This window comes from Alnus glutinosa, chromosome 3, assembly GCF_958979055.1.
Source record: "Alnus glutinosa chromosome 3, dhAlnGlut1.1, whole genome shotgun sequence".
Lineage (NCBI taxonomy): Eukaryota > Viridiplantae > Streptophyta > Magnoliopsida > Fagales > Betulaceae > Alnus > Alnus glutinosa.
The window spans coordinates 13,032,312-13,051,321 of record NC_084888.1 but is presented as its reverse complement, the minus strand read 5'-3'; the positions used below and the strand labels follow the sequence as shown (position 1 = coordinate 13,051,321).

Genomic DNA, 19,010 nt, shown 5'->3' with positions numbered 1-19,010 from the left:
ATATATAATAACATATTGTTAATTTGTTACTTATAGATTATAGTTATGTACTATATTTTATAATATGCCTAATATAATTACATATTATATATTTATGTTATTAATAAATGTATAGAAGTTTTCAAAAATTTAGGCTTAAACTCCGCTTTGATCACACGTTGAAAGATTTAATAGCCTAACTCGAGCTATAGTTGAACCGAGCTTATCGAGTAACCCGACTTGGCTTGAATGACATTCTCAACGAGTTCAAGCTCGCTCAAGTTTTAAACGAGTTGAGTTTAAATACACATTTCATAACTTAGCTCAAGTTCAAGCTCGACTATTTAAATTCGACTCATAAACGAGCCGGTCTTAAAATCTTAAAGTTTGGCTCAAGTCAATTACAGTCTCACACGGGCATATACCAAACTACGTAGCTTTTGAATTTTACCACGTTAAGAAATACAAACGACGTCGTTTGGACACATATACACGAGCGAGCAAACAAACAAACAAGCAAGCAAAGAAGAAGGCTATATAGGAAATCTCGCTTCGGTTCCGTCAAAGCGCTGTGCGTGTGCGTGTGAGAGACAGATATCAGAATGCCTCCTCTCCCTCCTTCTTCGTCTTCCTCTTCTTCTCTCTCTCTCTAACCCTAACTCCCATTTCCAATTTTTCCCCCGCTCTTGTCCCAGTATTTACATCCCTGTCCCACGCCACCCTATCATCTTCTCCGCCGCCGATTTTTTTATTGTTTCGTCGAGGCCTCTACCTGGTCAAGGCTCTGGAGGTACCCGATTTTCCAATTTTCGTGGAATTTTGGGAATTAGGGCTTGGACTCGGAGCTTGGGCTCCGTCTGATCGTGGATTGTGGGAATTATGGAGCCACGAGTTGGGAACAAGTTTCGACTCGGCCGCAAGATCGGTAGCGGATCGTTCGGAGAGATCTATCTCGGTATGTAATTTAATTTTTGTTTTGTTTGTTTTCCTTGTCGTATTATTTCTTTTTAGGTTAACTTTGTTAATTTTGTCAAACTGTTTTCAGGTACTAATATTCAGACGAATGAGGAGGTTGCGATTAAGCTTGTGAGTGATTCTTTTTAATTTTATCTCTGGAACTTGTTTGATTTGTTCGTGGATTTCTTGAATTATGGAGTTTACTCGATAAATTTGCTCCAAATTCATGGAAATAGATTTATTTGTATGTTGTTATGGTTTATTTTTGTGGGAATTTCTCGGCTGCTTAATTTTTTATGAATTTGTTGGTATATATGGTAATTAGGTTATAAAATGGCGGGTCAGAGTCTAAATTGCTGTGTTGTTTTGTAAAATTTATTGCTCCGTGGGTTAGATTGTAGAATAAGAGCTTTATATTATTATTATTTTATTTATTTCAAATGTTTGCCTTGATTAATTTGAATTAATTGTTTTGTGAGAATAAGTGATTGGGTTGCGAGAAAGTAAGTATTGACTGGATGATTGGTTGGGGAGCGTAGAAGTTGCTTTGTGTGCTTGTAGAGTTCTCAAAGGTTAATATTGAGAATTTAACAATATGCTGAGTCTTATTTTTTTTTTTTGGGGTTTCATGCTGGTGAAATTTTTGGTTATTGCTTAGCCATGTTTATGTGGGGTTAACTACATTCAGCTCTTACACACTCTAGAATGCAAATGTAGTGAAATTTTGGAATGCATATGTCTAATAAACGTGAATTCTAATACTGTTTATTTGACTCAGGAAAATGTCAAGACGAAGCATCCCCAATTGCTTTATGAGTCAAAGTTGTATAAAATACTACAGGGAGGAAGTAATGACCTTTATTGCTATCCTTGTTGCTTTGCAATTTTTTGTCAAATTCTGGTACTCATCTATCTGAAATCTTTATTAATCCGCAAGTCTTCATATTTTGGCAGCTGGAATTCCAAATGTAAGATGGTTTGGCGTTGAAGGAGAATTTAATGTTCTTGTGATGGATTTACTGGGACCCAGTCTTGAAGATTTATTCAACTTTTGCAGTAGGAAATTGTCCCTTAAGACTGTACTTATGCTTGCAGATCAGATGGTAAGGTTTTCCCTACCTCATATATATTCTTCTAGAATTTTACATGCATTACAGTTTTTTGGTTATCTCATGGCAATCTAATCCTGATATTCCTGTCAGATCAATCGAGTTGAGTTTGTTCATTCCAAATCATTTCTACATCGGGATATTAAGCCTGACAACTTCCTTATGGGTTTAGGGAGGCGTGCAAATCAGGTTTTTCTGTTGATCCCTCTTCTTTCTTTAGTTATTGATATATCCTTTTGTATTTTGTATTGATGCATGAACTGATATCTACTTTCATGTAGGTCTACGTTATTGACTTTGGTCTGGCTAAGAAGTATAGAGATGCTGCAACTCATCAACATATTCCTTATAGGTTAGTTGGTTTGGATTTGTTTATAGATGACCTTGGTTAACACATTCCTGGGGAAAGACAATAAAAAGGTGAAAAAATATACATGGTTTCACCTGTAATGGTTGCTCATTATATTGTGCTCGGATATCCTTTTTTTGTTTGGTACTGCCAAAAATTTCAAGACCATTATAAGTTATCTGATTTCCTTAAGCTTTCATTAAAAAAAATTAGGTAGCATTTTCACTTTCTTTAGTTAAATCTGACATGCTTATATACTCCGCAGAGAAAATAAAAATTTGACAGGAACTGCGAGATATGCCAGCATGAATACTCACCTTGGCATTGGTATAGCTACATTATTTTATATTTCAGCTATTTTTTTTTTTAGCTTTTTCTTTAGTATTTGCTCTGTGCCTTGTGGTTCTGACTCTTGGCAATGTTGCTTTTTGCTACATAGAACAAAGCCGCAGGGACGATTTAGAATCACTTGGATATGTTCTGATGTATTTCTTAAGAGGAAGGTGAAGATTCCTGAGCACCAATGCTATCTTGCGTTGTTATTTCATTCCTTTCCTTCCATAGTTCTTTTGGTTATGACTGTCTGTCTTTATAGTCTTCCTTGGCAGGGACTGAAAGCGGGAACTAAGAAGCAGAAGTATGAGAAGATCAGTGAGAAGAAAGTAGCGACTTCTATTGAGGTAGATTCATGCGGTAGAATAGTGTTATGAATAGATGGTGTCATTTTTGTATGTCAATAATATGTAACTGACTGGAAATGTTATTGTTTCTTCCTTAGGCCTTATCTCGTGGTTATCCAACAGAATTTGCTTCATACTTCCATTACTGCCGGTCTCTACGTTTTGATGATAAGCCAGATTATGCTTATCTCAAAAGACTATTTCGTGACCTTTTTATTCGTGAAGGTTTGGACTTATTTTCTGCTATACTGTTTTTAGTTATTTCGCTTGCTCAAATGACATAAGAATAGTACTCCTAATTTTTCTGTTATCTTAACACATAGTCTCACCTAAAGGTTTCGACTTTTAATGTCGGCTCTATCGTTCGATGTTTTACCTGCTCAAATGATATGGCAATAATGCCCCTACTAGCTAGGTGGCTTCTCTTATATACTTCTTGTGTACTTGGGGCCTTTTACGTTTTTAATGATACTTCAATTACTGATTAAAAAAAACAATATGGCAATAATGCTCCCAATTTTGCTGTTTATCTTCAATTATAGTCTTAAATTCTGAGGTTCAATTTCCCCACCCCAATTGGCTGCAGGCTTCCAGTTCGATTATGTGTTTGATTGGACCATTTTGAAATATCAACAATCCCAGATTGCCAATCCACCTGCTCGTGCTCTTGTAAGTGACCCTCAATGGCTTTAGAAAAGGTTGTAAGTTTTATCTTATTTCGTTTATCATCTTACAGGGTCCTGGTGCTGGACCTAGCTCAGGCATACCACCAGCTACTGCAAATGCTGATAGACAATTAGGTAATTATAGTCCCGTCCTCCCAAACAATGACGTTGTGCTCATCTTTTTAATTCTCTACATTGGTCAAAACATTCTAGCTATATAATGTTTAGTTTTCAATATGCCTTGAGCTTATTGGTTTATTCTATGCTTCCTTTTGTTGGAATCTGCTACCTATTTGGTGGGGGTGGGGATATTATAGCATTTCTCATCGAATCCTCAAATATTCAACTATTTTTAACATTTTTTTTTCTTTTGGTGGGACATAGTGGCTCCCCCGCAGCCCCAGGGAGTGGGATAAGTAGATTTAGGTGTTTTCGATGAGTTTAAAGAAGGCACAGATGCACTCAAGACATTTTGTTAGGCTTTCCTTCATGGCCTATATATAATTTTCCAGCATGTAACCTTTCTCCAGTATTTGGTTAATAATGGTTAATAATCTATTGTCATTCATTGCAGGTGGCGAAGAAGGTAGACCTATTGGTTGGTCTTCAGCAGATCCCTCTCGTAGGAGACACTCTGGGCCAGTTGTAAATGTGGGAAGCCTTTCTAAACAGAAAAGTCCAGTTGCCAATGATCCAACTGCAGCTAAAGATTCTGTGGTACGTGCTTTCTGACTGAAGCTAGATATGGAAGAGTTTTCTGCTCCCATGCATGTGCTTCTAATTGGCCAATATGAGGATTTAGTTCGCTATATTACACATTTTTCATTTCATTCCTTTGCTTGGTATAACCCAGTAAACATCACCTAGATGCCTCTGATCCCCTTGAGATTGATGGGTTTTTCTAGGGTTTTGGGTTACAATTTTATGTCAGATTATTTAGGCAAAGTGATGGTATTCGAGATGTAGGTTACTTATGTTACTTAAGTGGAGATGGTAGCTTTCATGTGATCAATTCTTTTAACTGGTGGACTAGAATTTTATAAAAACAACTTAATAACAATTTCGTGCTGTTCTGCTACCATATTAATGGAGTATGTATTATTCTCTTGTTCTTTTCATAAGTGGAAGAAAAATACCCAAAAAAGGTTAGCAGACAGAATCAAAATTCAAAAACACCGGAATTATATGAGAGAATGAAACCAACGCTAAAAGACAATTAAAGAGAGAGTTGACAAAATCCTAAAAAAGGTAAAATGGATGGAGGAACAAGTAATCTTCACCCTGCCTCTACCTATTATTTGTATAAAGCTTGCCGAAAGTTCCTTTGAGCACCAATAAGCTACACCCTTCTTCCTCTAATTTGGCTATTGCATTCCAACTAAATACACCACTAGCTACACAAAGGATCTGTGCTATTGGCTGCATGGTTGCGTCTCCTACCAAATCTTCCATGCCTCTGGAAAAGCATCTCAAGATTGATTATGAATAACCTTGAAAACATCAATTAATGAGATTTTGAACTTTACAATGAGCTAGATGATGTCTGCGACCAATGATCTTTAGTTGTCACAATTTTTTGTGAAGGATAAAGTGAAGCCATTCTAATGTGTTTTGAGAAATTTAATATGTTTTAATTAAAAAAAAAAATCTGATGAAGGGTTCATTTTCTGATTTATGGAAGTCTTCAAGTTGTCGCGTGCTAGTTTGCCTGGTTCTTTAGATTTCATTTTGTGCAAAAGTGCTCTATGTTAGGACCGCTACCAGATTTGCTTTTCAGGTTCCTAGTTTGTTGGGACAATCATTTTGAAATGGCCTTATAAAAGACCTTAGTTTTGAAACCACTGTCTGAAATGGAATGTTTTTTGAAAATTTCGTCTGAAATGGAATGTTTTTTGAAAATTTCACCGTTTGTTCTTCTAAACCTATGTACTCTGGTCAACAAAAATAATTGAATTTCTGCAAGGTTGAGTATGCTAAACATGTTGTATTATATGTCATGGCATATGATTAGCACTAATTACTGCAGGCTTAGTTGTATAATCATAATGAGTTGTGTTGTTCTTTTGCATGAACAAGGTTGAGTATGCTGAACCTAATTGCAGTTTGGTTCTACTTTTTTACTTTGGACTTCTTGTTTGTCCTTGGATTCATGCAGTTGTCAGGTTCTAATTTCTTGCGGTCAAGTGGATCATCAAGGCGAGGTGTTATCTCCAGCAATCGTGATGTAGTGCATACTGGCAGTGAGGCTGACCCTTCTCGCCCTGACACAACAGACGCGAACCCTGGAGCTTTTCGTAAAATTTCTAGTGGGCAAAGAAGTTCACCTGTGATATCATCAGAGCACCGTCCATCTTCTGGTAGAAATGCTTCAAATATAAAGAACTTTGAGTCCACTCTTAGGGGTATTGAGACCTTGCATTTTAACAATGATGAGAGGGTACAGAATTAGCAGCTCCCCCTATCAGTGCCTTGCCCGTGGATGGATCCAAGTGGAGGCGAGGTCGACAATTCCACACAATTTCTCCTTAAAAAAAGGGAAAGAAAACTTTCCACGATACTCTCTGTTCGATGTTGTGCTTTGTTTTTTTTTTGGTTTGCCTTTTTCTTTTATTTGGTTGAAGGCAAAGGCTCAAAATACACAAACCATCTTGTGTGTAAATAAATGTAGACGGTAATGTTTAAGATTATGATCCACGGCCAACGCTTTTGGTGTGGTTGCACATTTGGCTTCTTAATTAGGTATCATTCCTCGGGATAGTGCCCATTTAGCATGAAAAAACGGGTTTTTAACCAAGAAAGTCATAGCCAAACTCTTTGCATTTGGTTTTGATTTGATGAAAATGAGAGAGCTGCCTAAAAATACCTTCTCTTAACGGTTCGTTTGGGTTTGCGATTTTATAAAGTGCAATTTAAAAATAGCGATTTTAAAATGTACGATTTAAAAAAAGTGATTTTTAAAAACACAGTTAAGAGTTTGGCAAAATTACAGTTTGACCTTTAAAATCACAGGTTAGCGTTTTAAAATACTGCGTTTTTAAAAAAGTACTGCATTGCCTGTAATTTGAATAAGCACTTTTTTGCGTTTTCAAATTGTAATTTTTTAAAAAAGAAGTTTTCAAATTGTTCATTTTCTGCGATTTCGTTTAAAATCGTAATTTTTCTCTACGAAATCGCAATCCCAAACGCACCCTAAATGCTCTTGCTCGAGGGCCTTATCCGTGTGGAATAGTTGTGTCGTGCATCAGTTGCTTTTAACTTGTTGGTTTGGCTCTGCATCGGGTCTATTTAATAGATTGTTATACAATTGGGATTGAGATGAAATTATGTAGTAGTGAAAATTAGTTTTTGGATTAACACTTGTAAAAAATAAAAATATTTACTGTCATGCTATTTGAGTTGTATAGTAGTCATTTAGCAGTCTATTAAATATCATTACTCGTCATAGAAACATGTTCATTCTCACCCAAAAATTTTTGGAGTGAAACTTCCACTTATTTTCTTCTCTTTTCTCTCTTTTTTTTTTTTTTTTTTTTTTTTTTTTTTTTTTTTTTTTTTTTTTTTTTAAAGTACAATAGGAGAAAACAAACAACTTAAGGAACTAGAAAAGGAAAAGATGAATCCGTTCCAAAACAGGGAGGAAAGGTTCCAGAAACTAATAGACTAGAAGAGTTGGGAATGCAGCTAGAAGCAAATCTAGTTGCGGCCTAGTAAGCCACATGGTGGGCATAGAAGTTTGCACTTCTCTTTGATATGTTATTTTTGGATTTCACTCGCTCAAATCAAAGTGGGGGACCTTGTTTGGGCCATCTCCGACCTCTACCATTGTTGTGATTTATGTCGGGACTCAAAAAATGAATCCACAAGTTTGATTTCATACCAAGAGACTCTCGATTGAATTTAAATAGCAAGGGAAAGCAAGATGCTTAATATCCTTCAATTTTGAATATTATTGCTTGAATTAAAGGAACTTTAGACTAAATTTGACTTTAGATTTGATTTAGGGATTTAAATATTTAGATTTTAATTTTTTTTATAGGTAAATTTAGATTGTAATTGAATGTGAAATAGAGACCTTGAGTAGTAGACCAACTGTGCTAATTGGGTTTGGTCAAAATCTTGGTTAGTTTCCATGAAGAGAATAGCCTCTATAAGGTCTTGGTACAAACCAAAACTTTTGTGCCCTTCAATGAGAGGTTGACACATCAGCTTGGAATAAGAAAAACAAATATTCGCTAAACACTGGATCTAACATTTCTTTCGCCCTCCTAGCTACCGCCCATGCCAGATGCCATCGCTGGTTTTGCCACTGCTCCTCCACCGGTAAGTTCAACCCCTCTCTCTCTCTCTCTTTGTTGGCACCCATGAATACTTGGCTCTTGAGGTCATCAATGGAGAGTGTCATAGAGCTGTAGTTGATTGTTGGACATTTGGTATCTTTCTTTACGAGCTTCTATATGGCAGAACATCCTTTAAAGGTTGCAGTGTGGTACAATTGAAGAGATCTTAGCCAATGTAGTGTTAAATCCAGTGTTTTGCTAATATAGAGGCCTTACCCAATATGGTAGAACAATTGAAGAGACCTTAGCCAATGTAGTGTTGCAGCGTCTCAAACTCCCTGACAACCCACTTGTCAGCTGTCAGGCAAGAGATCTCATCATATGGTGGCGATGGGAACCATAGAGAGAGATACATGTGAGAGAGAGACCCACACAAGACGCCGGTGAGGGAGAGAGAGGGGTTGAACTTATCGGTGGAGGAGCAGCAGCGGAACTGATGGTGATGGCTAGAGGATTTTTTTTTATTATTTTTTTCAGGCTAAAAGAGTAAAAGAAGAGTTAGATTCTGTGTTTTGCTAACATTTAATTTTCTTGTTCGAGGCTGAAAGAGTGAAATAAAAAAAAATCTAGTGTTTTGCTAGCATTTACTTTTCTTGTTCCTCTCATTGGAGGGCACGTAACCTTACAGAAGTTATTATCTTTCATGAAATTGATGCTTTTAATGGTTGATAACAAAAAAAAAATGCTAGACCTATAATTTGTTTACAACTTGTTGACACATATCAACTTGTGATTGGAGTTGTTTTTTTGTTAACAAGTTGAAAAGGAGTTGTAGGTTAACAATATTTAGAGCAAAATCCTAGTAATTTTTTGGTCACTCTAAAAGAAATATGAAGTTAGGGTTTGTATTTTGATAATAAAAGCTTTCAAAGTTTGTATTTGGACCTTGATAATAATAATGATAACAATGTCTTCTTGGGTAATTATTTGTCTTTCAAACAACATTTTTATACCAATGTTAGTTAAATGCTAAGTTAACAGATGATAATAATGTTGCAATGTTGCCAAATGCTATGCAAATTTTTCTCGTTAACACTTTGAAAAGCATTTTAGACCCCAAACAATCCAAGTAACTACAATACGAGACATAGAAATTAAACTAACAAAAGTTGGAATATCCAAGATATTAATTAAGTGTTAAAAACATGAATTAGACTAATAAAGTGACTAATTAGGCAAAATATGTGAAAGAGCACTTAAAAAATAGTCTGAGCATGAGTTTTCTGAGTTGGGTGTCCGAACGGACCAAGTAGCAGTAGGGCTGGCAAAACGGGTCACCCGACACGACCCATTTACGACCCGTTAAGACCAGCGACCCGTTTAGCTTAGACCCAGACACGACCCGTTTATGTTAACGGGTCGGGGCTCCAGACACGACACGACACGATAATTTCACGGGTCACCCGACACGACCCGTGAGACACGTTTACCATAATGGGTCGAATCGGGTCAACACGACCCGACACGACCCGTTTGACCCGTTTAGCTTAATTTTTTTTTTTTAATATATATATATATATATTTTTTTTTTTTTTGGGGGGGGGGGGGGGGGGTTTTGTTGGTATTTAAATGAAATAATAATAATTTTAGCAATTCATCTCTAAACTCCTACTCCTAGTCTCCTAGTATGCTAGCACCAAATCACTTAATATGTTTAATTGTCTAATCAAATAACAAAAAAAAAAAAAAAAAAAAAACACTACATCATCATTACAAATTTACAAATACAAAAAACTGCATCATAATTGTCCACTCTTGAGTCTTGATTTCTTGAATGACCTACATATGCTCATTGTCCATCAGATTGGGTCCAACGCAGGTTAGTTTGACATGCCCATCTTTGTCATTCAATTCCAATACCTAAAGGAAAAAAACAGAATAATTATATTGGGAGGTGAAAAAGTTTAAAATGTCAACTAACATCATTTACTTTTTACAATTCAATATCGATCTAACAGATTGTACCATTCTACCTCACATGCTAAAATACAAACAATAACATAAGAATAAAAGAAAGAATAGGGGATCTCATAGGAACTGCTACTATCCAATGTCAAAACATCCTCTTCTTCATTATCCACCTTCATTGAAGTTTGTTCTATATCAAAAGATAAAAGAAATTAATTTCATAAAAATAAGATGAAAAAATACAAGTAAATGAAGAAATTAAATATGCATATAACTTATATTACCTTGCTCTCCATATAACCAATTTCTAGTGCAAACCAATGCCTCAACAATATCAGGCTTGAGTGAACTCCTATACTGATCAATCACACGTCCACCAATACTAAAAGTGGATTCTGAAGCAATAGTAGAAATAAGAATACTCAAAACATCACGAACCATGGCAGCTACTTCAGGATAACGAAATTCATTTCATTTCCAAAATGAAAGGATGTCAAATGTCGTGTTCTTCTCCAATACTTGGGTTCATCCAAATAAAGTTTCAATTGAGTCTTTTGTGCATCAGGATCGACTCCATCAAATGCTAGAAAATTCTACATAAAAAGAGATAAAATAAACATAAAATTAGTAAGTGATTATGAATATATATATATTAAGTTACAACTTACTAACAAGCTAAGAGTTTAAGAAACTTGTGATATTATTTAAGAATTTAAGAATCCAAGAATATATTTCTTAAACTCTTAGCTTGTTAGTAAGTATATATATATATATATATATATATTTGTTTATGTTTTCACTGTTTTGATTCTTTTGAGTTTTGAATCTTTTGTTTTCAACTTTTCAAATCATTCCCCCAAATTTGACAATTTCCCATTAGGCCATTCTCCCCCTTTTTTTTTTTTTTTTTAACCCAAAAAAGAAATAAGAAAAAAAAGAAAGAGAAGAAGTTAATCGTGTCTGGCGGGTCACCCGCGGGTGACCCGCGACCCGACCCGCCAAACCAAGATAAACAGGTCATAAACGGGTAGACCCGTTTATGACCCAAACCCGTTTAAGGTAGACCCAAATCCGCTAATTTCGTGTCGTATTCGTGTCGGGTTGTCGTGTCGTGTCAAAATTGCCAGCCCTAAGTAGCAGGGTCATGTCCCCCTTCCGTGTCCGGACAGCTAGCAGATAAATCTTGCCTAGAGTTCATTTCTTCATATGCGTCTGGATGGGACATTTGGGTGTCCAGAAGGGTTAACTCGAGAGAGTCAGATGCGCGACTTCACACACGCGTGTCCGGACAGGCCTGGATAGAAATTAGCTAAATGGGTTTTTAGCTTATTTAATTTTCTCTCATTTCTCTCTCACTCTCACGATTTCTCTTCTATCTCTTTCCTAGTGTTTGCCCATAAAACGTAGATTTTAGCATTTTGAAGCCTCCAAACATGAATATGACACCGGAAAGGTGATCCTTGTTGCAAGATCTACATTTCTACCGATCGTTTTGAGGTAAATCCGAAAATCCTAACTTTACTAGATTTTGTGTAAATACTTAGAGTTTGAGCTTAATATCTCAAATCTATTTAGGTATTTGGTGTTCTTGAAGTGTTCTAGCGATTTTCGACCATTGGGTTTCACTTTTGGTGAGAAATCAAGGTAAGACCTAAAACCTTAGTTTTTGTCCAAGTGTTTTAAATTGGTAGATTGTGTGTCTCTAACCCTAAGATTATATTATGGGTTAGTGTTATTAGTTAATGGATTGTTAATTGAAATCCTAGAAATTCTATGGGTTTTCTATGGATTATGACTCTTGAGAAAATCAAAAACATAAGTGGGATTTATGGTTAGTTTTAATTCGTGTTTGCAATGTATTGTACAATGGTACATTGTGTGGCTTACGTGGATAATTCATTCATAGCTAATAACCAAGCAGCCAATATGAGTATTCAACTCATTGAAAAAAGATGCTAATTTTGATGGTTTTAGAATGTCTTAAATGTTAGAATTGTGATAAATCAAGCCAATGATATATGATTATGATTCCTTTCAATACCTTCAATTTATTGAGTTATGATTTGATGATGATTTATGAGCTTTGGAATGTGTTTATGAAAATGTAAACAAGTTATGTTTTTGGGATGATTTCAAATGAGTTGAGATTTATGTTTTCATGGCATATTTTAAAAGAGATTGAGAAGCATATGATGTTTTATGATGCATATGTGTATGATAGCATGATCATGATGAGTATGTAAAATGATGAGCTTGATTATAGAACGAAATCATTAAGGTTGAACGCAAGACCAAGGTTTAAAGGTACCTTGACAGAACAAGTGTAAGACCAAGGTTTAAAGGTACCTTCATGCTTAGATGTGCTTAGATACATGTATTTTTTGAAGGTTTGAAAATGCTTGTATCTCTGAATGCTTGGGTTATGATGTCGCTCATTTTCTACTTAGATGTATCAGTATGCTTGTATTTCTCGAAGGTTTGGAAAGCTTGTATATGAGTATGACTGAGTCACTTGATATATGTATAATGTGTGTATTATGTAGTAAGAATTATCTTGTCACGAAATGCATGTGTTTACAATATCAGCTACAAAACATTTTAAAAAGAAGATTCACACTGATGGTAGTTGTTACCATACCGCAGACGTCAATGAGGACCCTGTGGTGTTGTATTTGGGATACTACGACTCAAGCACTTTGCGATAGTTGTATTTGTTGGACTTGTAGATAGTCCATCTTTTGTATATACATTTGGTGTATGGCATGTGTCGTATGTGACATTTTTGTATAGCCATTCTTTTGTTATGTAATTAATATATTGATAAGCTTTAATTACATAAATAGTCAAATGAATCTGATGTTGTAATTACCCTTTTAAGGTACTGAATATAGTTTCTGTTGCAATGTTTATTAAGTTGATGTTGGCTTATTACTAGTTGTCATATCACTGTGATGATTCTGTTTTGTATATATATTAAAAAAAAAAAAAAAGGATCATCACAAAAGTAAAAAGCAATCACCACATCAACAAGAAGATTTTTGTTGACAAAGAGACAATCCTTTGACACTTAAAGGTAAAACCTGTTTAGGGCAGCCAAACCCATTAAATCACTAATCAAGAAGAATACTAAACAGGCAATAGACATTTGCAAACTATTTTGTAATGCTAAGACCATTTGTGTGCAGAAAAAGTTCCTCACTCACCTCCTGAGCTGTCTCCAGTTCCTTACATGCCTATATTCTTTCAAATTTCCTAATTAGACTTCAATTCAGTTGTTGACGTCATAACAGTAACTTGATTTGAATCCAACTCCAAGAGACCTCACTTCAAATCTCAGATCATAGAATATCTCTTGGCGCACAACTCTAAGCACCCTATGTAATGAACACCACGAGTAGTGGTTCTTTGCTCACAATGTTTTCTAGTCTACTCTTAGAATTCTTGAAAATCGTGTATGAGTGTAACACCCAAAAAAAAAAGAAAGCGCATAAAATAATGATTAAAGGTTAATAAAGTGCGTAAAATATTTCTTAAAAACACTTTGAAATAATGTACACAATAAAATAGTGTTTTTAGAAGTGAAAACAATGCATTATGAGTCCAAAAATGTGACCAAGATGTACGCGCAGAAAAAAGCTTTCCGAATTGGGGTCATACGTGCGATTCTGATACCTGTAGCAAAAGTTATGGTTGATTTACTGTTTCATACGCTATTTGATAGAAAAAAAAAAAAAAGAAAAAAAAAAAGAAAGAAGGATCAACTGAAAAAATAGTAATAATAATAATAATAGATTGATCAAATTATTGCGGTGCCAATTTTTAAATTTCTTAAACGTTAAGAAAAATTGGACTGATCAAAAATTGTGGCATCGAAAATTATGCGGCACTGAATTTTTAAATAGTGCTGAAAAATTGGATCGACTGATTAACAATTTGATTGTTTGATCAAATTTTTTTGCCTATAAATATTCAGCTCCTGATTCAAAAAATTCACAAACAAAATTGCTTCTCTTTCTATACTTATAAGAGGACTTGAGTGTAAGGAAAAATGTTAGAAAATGCTTGGAGGAGTGGATTCTCAACATAGAAGTTTCAATGTTCTTTGGAAAGCATAGTTCTTAAGGTGTAATGACTAAACTCTAGCTTTTAATTTCGTTATTTTTTCCCCTATAATGTATACGTGGCTTAGCAACATGTTTATAGCATAGTTGTGATGCCCATATAGAGATATATACACAATAGTTAATTGACAATATAATGCCATAGGCCCATAGCAATACCCATATGAATTCATAAGTGGATATGCTAAGGCTTGTTTGTCAAGCAACAATACAGAACAACAACTGTTCATGTACCTTTTTTTTTATTTATATTTTTCACTATTAATAAACATTAAAACATTCTCACTTTTTATATCACATCAATAATTTTTTATTACTATTCAAATAAAAAAATTCATTACAATACAAAACTTTTTCACTTTTTTATACAAATTCTTTTTATTTTATATCACATCATTACTTTTTACTAATTTCAAAACTAACAACGCACTACTCTATTCTGTTCTGTATATATCTTTACCAAACAAACCCTACATAGTTACAATGCTCTGAGTGGTATTGTCATATTGGTTGGTATTGTTATATTATAGAGATGTTGCTCAAATTGTTATAACCACGTAGGTGATTGTGTTATATTGTTTAGTTGTATTAAAATAGAGTTTTTAAGTTATTTTCATAAAACCAAATAAAACGATCTTGCATGCGATTTGTTTACACACGTAAACACATCATTGTGTTACCCAAACTTTGTCAGGATAAAATAAAAAATATAATTTTTTTTTTTTTTTGCAAAAACTATGTTTTAATAGAGGTTCTAGTGTTTTAGATGAAGATTAGAACCTAATCATTAGAATACTGTATAAATGCAGAGGAAGTACCAAATCCATACCTAGAGAATTAGTTGAGGAAGTTACTTAGCAAATTGTAAATATAAACTTACTAACTTTATATTATTTTACGCAAGCATGCTATGTATGATTTTATTGAGCCTTGTTATTTTAATTACACTTATGAATGTATTTTGAGATGTTTTGCATGTTTTAAATAAATTAAAAATGTGATTTTCAAAGAAAATGATTTATGAAAAGATGTTGAGTTTTAAAAGAAAATGTGATTTACAATAATTTTTGTATTGTTGTGGATGGTTTGTGTGTTATTACTTTTGATTTATATTATGTTAATAATTATGTATTAGAACCTAGTCAATAGTCATAATGATTTACCATTGAAAAAAAAGATTCATTCGACTAACAAAACGTATATTTGGCACATTCTTCTTGGTCACATTAACTTAAAGAGGATCCAAAGATTGGTAAAAAATGGGCTCTTGGGCCCATTGGACTTTGATGATTATTTAGTTTGCGAATCCCGTTTAGAGGGTAAAATGACCAAGATGCCATTTTTTGCAAAGGGATATAGGGCCAAAGATTTGTTGGAGTTAGTATATATTGATGTATGGGGTCCTATGAGTGTTTAAGCAAGAGGATGCTATGAGTATTCATCACGTTTACTGATGATTACTCAAGGTATGGTTATATATACCTATTGCTTGGAAGTATGAATCTTTTCAAAATTTTAAAGTGTTTTGGGCCGAAGCTGAGAAACAATTAAGTATATAAAAGCCATTCGGTCTGATTAAGGTGGCGAATGCTTCCTTGGGAACTTCAAAGACCATTTGTCAAAAACTGAGATTGTATTCCGGTTGACTACACCGGGGACTCCCCAACAAAATTGTGTACCTAAGAGAAAAAATAGAACTCTCTTGGAGATGGTAAAGGCTATTATGAGTTATATTACTCTACCTATGTCTTTTTAGGGATATGCTCTAGAGACAACAACATACTTGCTTAATTTGGTTCCATCCAAATATATTCCTGAGACACCTATCAAATTGAAGTTAGGGCGAAAGCCTAGTATGAGATACATCCACATTTGAGGTTGTACATCACATGTGATGAAAGGGAAGTGTGATAAGTTGGAATATAAGATTGAAGTGCATGTGTTTGTTTGGTGGATGTCCACTTTCTTGTTTATGGTGATCAAGCCCACTTTCTTGCAACCATGGGTTCTTGAAGCAACTCAGCCGACAACCTAGTTTGTTTGGTTCCTCCTCCAAAAATCATATATCTTTAAGGTGCCATTTTCTTAGCTTATGGGATAAGAATCTATTGTACTAGGTGAGTGTTTGGCTTATTTCCAATTTATTTTCTTGTTTTAATCGGCTATGATTTTGGCTAGTTTCGGATTGTTATTGGGGCTCCCCACACCCCATGTGGTAATTTCGCTCTTTGTTTAATTCACATCTTGCTTAAAATATATATATATAATTCTCATAAAACTTCTTACACTCAGTGGCATTTTTTCCTTCTCTTGGGAAGCTTTTTCATGATACATATCATGTCGAACAAAAAGTATAGTGAAAAGATACATTGCAATTTTGGAGAAAGGTTGTAATGCCCCTACTTACTGTTGGAGAAAAAAAGAAAAAGAAAAAAAAGTGACTAGCGCTTTTCTTTAGGTCGTTACAATAGTATCAAAACCACCTAATAATGCCATGAGGTACTATCAGGACCGCATGATGTGGCCCTAACGAAAACGTCAGGGGTTTAAAGAGGAGTTTATGACACCCAAATCTTATATTTAAAATATGAGTAACTTACATAGAATGTGTGTTTTAAAAAGACACTCATGAATGCAAAGTTCAATATTGTTTGGGGTAATTACATTTTCCCCCTATGAACTATCAAAAAATGCACGATGCCCCCATGAACTACCAACTCGACCAAAATATAGTATTCAACTACCAAAGACAACTATTTTTTCTCCTTCCGTCAGTTAGAAGGGTTAAAAGAAACAATCAACGGGTTATGTGCCGTTTTACATGGGGGCATGTTGGAAGATAGTGGTAGTTCATGGGGGGAAAAGAGGAAGACGGTGGTAGTTCATGGGGGGGAAAGAGGAAGAAAATGAGGATAAAACGGCGTGTAACGGTCACGTGACCCGTTGACCGTTTGTTTTAACACCTTTGACTAACGGAAGGGGGGAAAATGATTATCTTTGGTAGTTGAATGCTCTATTTTGGTCGAGTTGGTAGTTTATGGGAACATCCCGCATTTTTTAGTAGTTCATGGGGGAAAAGGTAATTACCCCATATTGAAACTAAGTTCTATAATCGAATCTAGAGAAGTTCCAAATTAAGTAGTCATTTTGGAGTGATAGCGTAAATGTGGCTAGCGTTTTTTCTTGGATCGTTACACTAATCCTAAACTATACAGGGTAATAATATAAGTATGGCCAAGGGGGAAGTTACGAAAATAATTGATGCCATATAGTAAAATAATGAAATACTGTGTCGAATACTTACCCTTTCCACTTGTAAACCTGTTTCAGAGAGAGGCCCGAAGAGCCATATCAAGAACCCTAACAACAAGGGTAGTGAAAGTAGACGACATACGAGGAGAAAACCAGGATGATATAATACCAACATGTCTTTTGCAATGTACGTAGGTTGTATTTTACAGACACCAACGGGCGAGGTTGTCCCTTTTGGCATGTAATTATATATAGACTATTGAATATTTGTAATAATTAATGTAAATTATTAGATGTTCTAGCTTTACGTGGTTTTAAGATGTAAAAGTTTTTAAAAAATAATAATAATTAATTAAAATCTGCTACGATTAAGTGGGCACGCTCTAAAAAACAAAGGAGACAGTGATAAGTATAAGAGATAGGAAAAGATAGTCGCACCACCGATTGCCTTCAACGCAGTCGGAAGATAGGTTACATTTGATATATAGAATGATTATTCTATTAAAAAAATTAATATTCCTTTTATTAAAAATTAAAAAATATGGAATGAAATAACTTTGGAATAACCATTCTATGACCAGTGAAAAAAAATAAAAATAGTTATTCCAAGTGTTAATAGATCTATCGTATACTCTATCACTGAGATTATTCTATTTCACCCCTCTTCCGTCGCTAATAAAAACTATTTATTTTTTCTAATGAAATAGTCATTTCGGGTACGACAAATTTGTAAATCCTCTGTATCCTGCCTTGGATTTATAAATCATGAACTTTTATAAGAAATGTTGGTAATATCTTTGGTAACGCTTATGATTGAAGCTGCAGAACTGGTGAGGAGACTTTATCTGAGTTCTTGACTTCTTGTTATTGCTATATTTATATATAACATAATGATCCAATAACTAGGAAAAACAAAATCATAGAGAAGCCTTTTTTTTTTTTTTTTTTTTAATTTATTTATTGGTAATGATATATATATTAGAAACATTGGATTAGGAAATTCAACAATAGGAAGGTATTCCCACATCTATATTCTATAGTATTGCTATTAAATTTGAGATAAAAGATTTTCCAAACACATCCACGACAACCTTGGTAAGAAACTCAACCAACCCAAATCAGAAGTGAAAAAGAAGAATATACCCATCCATCACTGAACTGAATCATCGCCATCCATAGAGCACTTGGGTGTAGGATTTCTTGATCCACCTAAAGCTCTTCCTGAGAGAACCTTTGACCTTCCCCTCCACAGCGTACACCTTGTACCCAGCAACTCTCTTCTTCCTCTGCAACTCTGGATCAGAGAAGCTCCAGCTCTTTGAAATAGACCCAACACTGCTTTTCCCTTTCTTCATCTTCACCTCCTTTACTATCTGGTTTGGCTGCGCAGAGGAGCCGCCATAGCTGACACTGTAAGACCTCAGATCCTGCATGCTTGCCGGCACAGTCCTGCCCCCATAGTAGCTATCAATCTGCATCCCTCCATCCCTGCATGACTTGGATCTGAAATCCTCCATGGGGATTGACAGGAATTGACAGGTTCAGGGGACAGAGGCAGGGGAGAAGGAGATGATGGAGGAGGAGGAGGAGGAGCTTTGTTGGATTGGATTTGCTTTTTCTTTGCGGTAGTGTTGTGTAATTATTATTATGATA

At 34.9% G+C, this 19,010-nt stretch overlaps 2 protein-coding genes across 2 annotated transcripts; one reads left to right on the top strand and one right to left on the bottom strand.

The window, feature by feature from the left end:
* Nucleotides 1–501: 501 nt before the first annotated feature.
* LOC133862812 (casein kinase 1-like protein 2) lies at nt 502–6,459 on the top strand. Its single transcript, XM_062298685.1, has 14 exons — nt 502–934; nt 1,025–1,065; nt 1,715–1,784; nt 1,891–2,039; nt 2,139–2,234; nt 2,327–2,397; nt 2,660–2,721; nt 2,834–2,897; nt 2,990–3,074; nt 3,173–3,299; nt 3,661–3,743; nt 3,811–3,874; nt 4,314–4,456; nt 5,895–6,459. The coding sequence occupies exons 1-14, from the start codon at nt 859–861 to the stop codon at nt 6,186–6,188; spliced, it is 1,425 nt and encodes a 474-aa protein (XP_062154669.1). The 5' UTR covers nt 502–858; the 3' UTR covers nt 6,189–6,459.
* An 11,898-nt stretch (nt 6,460–18,357) lies between these two features.
* Nucleotides 18,358–19,010, bottom strand: LOC133863754 (uncharacterized). The gene has a single exon (XM_062299832.1). The coding sequence runs from the start codon at nt 18,872–18,874 to the stop codon at nt 18,521–18,523; it is 354 nt and encodes a 117-aa protein (XP_062155816.1). The 5' UTR covers nt 18,875–19,010; the 3' UTR covers nt 18,358–18,520.

What these genes read in the sequence shown, in the direction of transcription:
- LOC133862812 (XM_062298685.1), top strand. Translation starts at nt 859, where the DNA reads ATGGAGCCACGAGTTGGGAACAAGTTTCGACTCGGCCGCAAGATCGGT. An exon ending in GTTCGGAGAGATCTATCTCG is followed by an intron (nt 935 to 1,024) that starts GTATGTAATTTA and finishes AACTGTTTTCAG; the next exon opens with GTACTAATATTCAGACGAAT. An exon ending in AAGTAGCGACTTCTATTGAG is followed by an intron (nt 3,075 to 3,172) that starts GTAGATTCATGC and finishes TTTCTTCCTTAG; the next exon opens with GCCTTATCTCGTGGTTATCC.
- LOC133863754 (XM_062299832.1), bottom strand. Translation starts at nt 18,874, where the DNA reads ATGGAGGATTTCAGATCCAAGTCATGCAGGGATGGAGGGATGCAGATT.